This window comes from Coturnix japonica, chromosome 19 (assembly GCF_001577835.2).
Source record: "Coturnix japonica isolate 7356 chromosome 19, Coturnix japonica 2.1, whole genome shotgun sequence".
In the NCBI taxonomy this organism is placed as follows: domain Eukaryota; kingdom Metazoa; phylum Chordata; class Aves; order Galliformes; family Phasianidae; genus Coturnix; species Coturnix japonica.
In genome coordinates, this window is record NC_029534.1 from 8,750,091 (window position 1) to 8,757,040 (window position 6,950).

Genomic DNA, 6,950 nt, shown 5'->3' on the forward strand with positions numbered 1-6,950 from the left:
TTTTTACTTACTGTCCTACTTAAGGATTCTGTCCATCCATAGGCATGTTTGGTTGGACCTCCAGAACTTGGTGCTTATAAGTTCACTATGGCACAAAGCTGCAGCACTTGCTATCTAGAGCAAATACACATAGTGTTGGAAGAGATGACTCTGAATTTTTTTTAATGCTTTTAAAATGTGAGGATGGTAGATGCCTTCAAACAGGTAACGTATAAAACACATTTATTGTTTTTTTTGTTTTTTTGTTTTATGTTTTTTGTTTTTTTTTTTTTCCTTTGGAGTAGTAGTTCAGGGAAATGTGGATACTTTCTTCTCTGCTGCTATGTTTCTCATGGCAGTATTCTAGGAACAGCTTCTGTTGTTGCTTGTTCACTTGCTTATTTTAAATACTGAAATAAACATACCTTTTTTTTTTTTCTTTTTTTTTTTTTTTTTTTCCTTCTGCCTAAAGAAAACTCTTTTTAAAACTTTGTTTCCTTTGTATTTTTGAGTTGTGCTCTGAAACAGAACATACAGCTGGATCTGGAACAGTTGCCAAAGAGGTGTCTGCGGGCAAATGGTGCTGGATGTCCCAGATGGAGGTAATTAAGTTACTGGCCTCCTTGAGAAGTGTTCTTGTATTATTCTTATACAGTGTTGCATGCTATGCTGTAGCCAGATTTTTATTACAAATCCATTATCTGTTTCCCAAAGGTGATGCTGAAGCATGCCTCATGGTGACTCACGCAAACCTCATGTTTCATATTAATTCTTCATTTGGGTCAAAAGTAGATCAAATGTCTTGAAACTGTGCCTGGGAATCCCAGTTACTGAAATGGTCCAGCTGTGGTGCTGTGGTCAGAACGCCCTGCAGCAGATCCTGACACTGGTTGTGAATGAAAGAACTAACATTAAACTGCTTGATATCAAAACCACTCCAGTGGATATTTACAGGCCTTGGGTGAACTGCTGGAATCACAGAGTGGTGAGGCTAGGTACAGAAGCTGTTACTATATATATGTATATATTGTAAAGTGGCTCTGTTGTTTTGTGTTGCCCTGTTAATGGTTCCAAACCATCCTGCATCCAAACTGCATGCATCTGGCTGATAGACACCAGCTTTTTCCACCGCCTCAGACACTGTGGGAAAAAAAAAAAATTAAAACCCATAAATTCGAAGTTTATATATTTATTCACAGATATTCAAAAGCACACAGAACAGGTTTGCTGGGTTTGGAGAAGTTTTCCGTAGTTTTTTTTCCCCTTTTATTCGCCCCTCACCCCCAATGTGGTTTTTCCAGAGAAGTGTTTTCTGCGTCTCTGGCGCCATCGCGTAGCGAATCTGCGGAACTGCAGAGGTCTCTGTGCGGCAGAAAGCAAAGCGCATGCGCGCAGCTATGGGGAAATGTTGCGCATGCGTACATCTCGGACATGCTGTGCCGAGCGCAGAGTGGCGCATGCGTACTTCTGTGCCCAGAAGGGTGCACGCGCAGTGCAGGGTCGATCCAGGCGCATGCGCATTGCTCCAACTGCCGCTTGAAAGCTGTGGATGTGCTCGTATTCCCACAGGGACTGTGTTCCAGCGTGATATGTTGGCCTCATCTCAAGGCAGAATAGCACCCAGCCTTTATAGTAACTGGGATTGTGTGCTTCTTACCTAGTGGTACTGCTTTATAACTTGTGTTATAGATTATATTAGTAATTGTATGACGTAGTGGGTGATTTTCTGTGTTATCAATGCTGTCTCAAGAGTTAGAATTATTAGGCATTATTCAGGTGGTTGTGTGCTTCTTCTATTTTAGTAATAGTTCAAATGTGTATTAAACAGGATTTGATGTAATCAGTGCTAGAATCTATGGGAATAGCTCTTTTAATGTCTTAGTACTGCTTGATTATGATGTTACTAGCCTATTAATTAGCTTTTCTTAATCTGCAAAGACAAAACCTGGAAAGGAATCCCAGGCAAAAGGATGACCCTGTATCATCGAATAGATACCTCTCTTACATCCAACTAATTGGGATTTTTAAAATACGACCATGCATCAGTTGAGACAAAAGTGCACGCTAATAGAACTAAATTTGATAGTTGATTTCATTTTCCAAGCAGGTGTCCCACTTGGGCTCTATATTAAGCACTGGCCACGGGATATTGTGCACAACTGGAAGAAATTCAGACCCTGAATGCAGGAGATGGGTGATGGGTGAGAGAGGAAAGTTGCACCTTGAAGCAGGGGACGCCCTGTTGGCATTGCCTGTCGCATTCACCACAAACACGGTTTGCTGTTTCTCAAGGGTCAATAAGTATTAATGCCCCTAGTGATACTCTAGCACATTTGTCCTCTAATATTGGTTCTATTTGACATGCTACTTCATAAAGTTGCACAATCATTAATCAATTATTAGCCCAAAGGCATGGTTATGAGCATCCTAAAAGCATTTGCTGCACAAATTTTATTGGTTATTAAAATCAATATATCAGAGTACATGAAAGTTGAAGACTGTTCCTAACTAGTTACAGAATAACACAATGGGACCCTCACGTATTTATTTCCAGGTTGCAGAAACTTAGGCTGCAGAGCAAACGTTTATTCTTTTTAGTAGGTTTAACAGTAATGTTGTTATGCTGTCTTTGACTAATCTCTTTTTTCACTTTTAGAGTATTGTCATTCGAGGCCTTGATTGAGTAATAATAGTTAAGTTACTAATATAAGTCGTGTTGTTATTCTATAGGTAGTAGCTTGGAATTGTACTACAAGAAGAATTTTACAGAGCAGCAGCTATGGATCAAGATTCACAGAGCAGCAGCTGCGGAGCAGGATAAAAAGCAAGAGAACCAATTGAACAAATGAACTGAATTGCTTGCAAAATATGATTGGTCGGCTGTTAAATCAAGCTTTTTCGGCCAACTTAGTTATCCAAAAAGAAAATGGGGGAAGTGCGGAGAGTCTTATTGACAACTGGCTAGCTGTAAAGGGTCACGTAGACACCGTGCAGCTGACCAAGCAGCTGTGCCATCTGCAAGGACAACAAGAACAAAGGGATGTGTGATGGTGGTGAGAAGTTGGCCATGATTTTGGGAATTCAGCAAGGGAGAAGCTATCAGGACGATAACTACAAGTTACAAAGATAGTTGGGATGATATGTAATCGGGAACCAATGATGAGCTCTGCTTTTGCACTATGTATGAGCTAATTATCTGCACTATAAATGTACATGTAGCCAAAGCAATAAACGAGATTTGATGATCATATGTCAATGACAGGTATGGTTGTTTGCATTTCTCCTGCCGTCTCCGACACATGTTGAGTTCACATTCTTCAAGGTGCAAATTGCAGCTATTCCTGCCCAAAACCTTCTGTTTCTTCAATTGCAAATAACAGCTTTTCCTTCAGCTGCTCATAATTCTTATAGGCTAGAAGGTCCAAGTGATTGAAACTGAAAACAAAGAGAAACCTTAAGTACTGAAGAACAGTTTAGACCACCAAAAAATCCATTAGGAACACAGGCATATGAACTGTCCTGTTCAGAGGGATAACTGCATTTGTACAACTGCAATTGTACCCTCTAAAACAGCTGTATCTTGATGTGCATTTGTCTGTGAAAGTGAGAGTTAAAGCACAACAAGCACCTGAGCAGCGATAACTTTCCAGAACTGGCAACGTATTTAGTAACAAGGCTCACCTTATCTCTTCTGTATCTGAGAGTTAAAATCTGAGCATATTCACAAAGCACCAGCATAACTGAGAAACTGAGCAGAAGCTACATTTTAACCAGCCAAGAGGGCGCATGAATGTGGCTATTTATTTCCATTGTCAATATTGGGTGTGGTGATAATGAAAGATCAATCCCAAACTCTTTAGAAAAATGCACTACCTTAAGTACTAAAAGTAGCTATATGTTTTTAGTGGTGTGCAAATCCATGGCATTTACAATGGAAATAGCTCCACAACAAAACTGCTTTTCAGAAGTTCCAACTACTCAGTTCAGAAGTTCAGTTACTCAGCAGAGCTTGCTGCCATAACCCAGTGCTTTGCTTTCACAGTCTCAGTCACTTCCATATCACACTCACTTCCTTAAATCTCAAAATAGATTGCCATCTGTAAGAACACACCCACAGCAGAGTTTGATCCTTCGTACATACCAGGTTTGACTTCTAGGTAACCAGTTTTCCTTCCCAACTTTCTCAGTGCAAAATTTCTGGGGTCCGTTGCTCCCTGTACAAAAATCAAACAAGGAATTCTTAGGTCTAACTGCCCGTGTAAACCAGTAGGTAATAGATGACAACAGCGCGTGAAAGGCTTGAAGAGAAAACAAGACTATAACTACTTGCAGAGCACAAAGACATCTGTCTTTCACTACATCCCTCTGAAGAAATCCACGTAGTGAAATGCATGAATATGAAGCGGTTTTCAAAGAAATTCAACCCCTGAAGCACATCGTTGGTTTGGTACTGGAAGGAATCTCTGGAGTTTACCTAGTCCTTCCACTCTGATCAAGCAGGGATACCCAGAGCAGGCTGCCCTGCCAGGACCACGTCCAAACCATGGATCAAGTCACTGATGCAAGGCGTGTTCACATTCACTCCATCCCTTTTGCTGTCACAGCTCTACCAATATACAAGACTCAGAAAAAGGATTCCATATAAATTCATTAAAAAATACCCTTAAACACAGAGCTTGGTCCTTATTAACAAAAAAAAAAAAAAAAAAAAAAAAGAAATAAACATGAGCATAAAATGGTTTAAAGAGGGCTCGTTACTGTCTCACTCCAATTTGTAGGAGGGAGGCAAGGTTCTTTGATATGTGTATACCCGGCATGAGATTAAGAAGCAACGGTTCAAATGTTGGTCCAACCAGTTTATTATTAAAGTCCTAGCCATTTTTAGGGAGATGGGGAAGGGAAGGTAGGCGATAGGGAAAGTAGGAAATATAAGCAAGGAGTCTTTGCAGAGAGCAAAAGAGATAGTCACCACTGTGGGTCCAGCGAGGTACACAGTAGGTCCGTTGATCTCAGGAACTCGTCTGATCACCGTGGGGGATGGGAGACAGCCAGGGAGCTCCGCAGCAAGCCGGTCCCGGGGTTCTTCCGACGAGGTTTTCCCCTCAGGGAATTCTCCGTCAAAGGTGTCTTTGGGAGTTTGTCTCCAAAGTCCCCAGTTTAGCGAGGGCCTTTTATCCCCCATTTCGGTGAGGTTGTTTTTCTCCTTCTTTGAAGTTTGACTCAGCATTTTTGGGAACGTATCTCGAGCAAACACTGAACTTCCAAACAAGCAGGTAAACACTCTTTGTAGTAGGGATTTAAACCAGCTTTTGTGATATTCCTGGCTCACAGATAAGCCAGCAAAAGGGGGGGGGGGTGTCTCTGTCACCAGACACAAGCATTATCGCCTTCTGCAGTGGTCAGCTCCTTCAAGCAGCACCCCTGAAGAAAACTGCTCGTCCTGCTTCTGCTTATCTTTGCAATTGTAAGCAGAAACACTATGGCACAATGACAACCAACATCCACCCCCAAGGACACTTAACAGTTGTTAGTCAGAGTCTTATCATCAGGAAGGCCTCATGAAGCAAACTTTGAGACAACAAAAGAAAACCAGTTCTGTCTTTCACAGTTACCCATGAGATCAGCAAATCCTCCCACTGGTAATCTGCATGTTCCAGTAACGAACTGTAGAAGTCTCATTCTCTTCTCGTTATCTATTTCTTTCACAAACTGAAAGATAATAATTAGCATTGAATTAACATTGATGTCAAGTTTAATATTGAGACGTTCACTTCCCCATCACCCCTAGGACAGCTGGATTAGCAGTTATTTATCATTTACATTTACATGCTACTTAGCTGTTAAGTAATTTTGACTGTTGCTCACTAAGCTGTTGCTGTGTTCTTGTGAGGAAAAAAGAAGTCTACAAACCTGCCAGAACCACAGTATCTGTCGGCTGCTTCTGGTATCACGCTGGTAGATGGTATTGCCTCTGCCAGTCATTCAGATCAATTTCTTCCATTCCACACAGGAGCACCTTTAGGGGAGAAAAAGGATCACAAACACGGAAACTACAAGCTACTACTTTGCTTCTATAGCAAGACCATTGTACTTAAATACTACTGTACTTCAAAGCACCTGCATTATGCTTGTTTTTAATATTAAGGGTTTTAATTTTTAATATTAATATAACATCATAACGCATCCTTGCACTGTACAGCAGGTTAGACCAGGTCTGCCTTGACTAGACCTGAGTCTTGTTTTAACAAGCAGATGTCTGTCTGCACTGAAAGGAGATTCGTCCTCTGCCCAATTGATAGGGAAAATAGTAAATCTCTCAACCAATATGCTACTCATGTATCCCCTGTATAGCCCTGAACCATGACCCATGTAGGGGTGTTAGACTATTGTGAAATTATAAAACAACAGAGTTAGACAATAATAGTGCTGACATTGCTATTTACTAGTTAATAAGTTAAAATCATAAGACAGATGGAATGGACTGGTCTAGCTCAGATGGCTTGGATTCACTAGGAGTGACCCAAGCTCTGTATGCATGTTGCACTGTTGCACTGAGCTTGTTAATAAAATCAGCCCTGGAGTACCCACGAGTTCGAGTCTTGACCTGGTTCCTTTCTGCAACACCAATACAGACATTATCGTAGGATGCCCTTAAGGTTCTTGATCCCATTTAATGCAGTGTCATGTCACTATATCTTACTTCAGGTAATGCCGTTAATCAGCACAATGCAATTTGTCATTTCTGTTGATTGATGACACACAGCTCTGTGACTTTCCAAAGCCTAGCGCTGCATACACAGTTACACTACTTCAAACACAGTGAATTATAATGCAAAACTGCTTCCACTTGAAGTCAGGTCAAAGAGATGGTCTGTTAACAGGTCCAGGCAATTCAGAACAAACTGCTCTTCTCCAAGCTAAATGACTGACTGAGACAGCACTAACAAAGCAAATGCCAATAGGGCCATCAC

The 6,950-nt window shown here is 41.1% G+C and overlaps 1 protein-coding gene and 1 long non-coding RNA gene across 2 annotated transcripts; one reads left to right on the plus strand and one right to left on the minus strand.

Moving 5' to 3' along the window:
- Positions 1-1,461: 1,461 nt before the first annotated feature.
- On the plus strand, positions 1,462-3,229 carry LOC107322788. The gene is made up of 2 exons (XR_001559049.2): positions 1,462-1,642; positions 2,710-3,229. It is a non-coding gene; the product is annotated as an uncharacterized LOC107322788 (long non-coding RNA).
- On the minus strand, positions 2,396-6,329 carry LOC107322790 (E3 ubiquitin-protein ligase Itchy-like). The gene is given in 5 exon segments (XM_032448453.1): positions 2,396-3,414; positions 4,121-4,193; positions 5,592-5,688; positions 5,890-5,946; positions 5,948-6,329. Coding segments are annotated over 5 exon segments (360 nt in total). The 5' UTR covers positions 5,981-6,329; the 3' UTR covers positions 2,396-3,314.
- Positions 6,330-6,950: the final 621 nt, after the last annotated feature.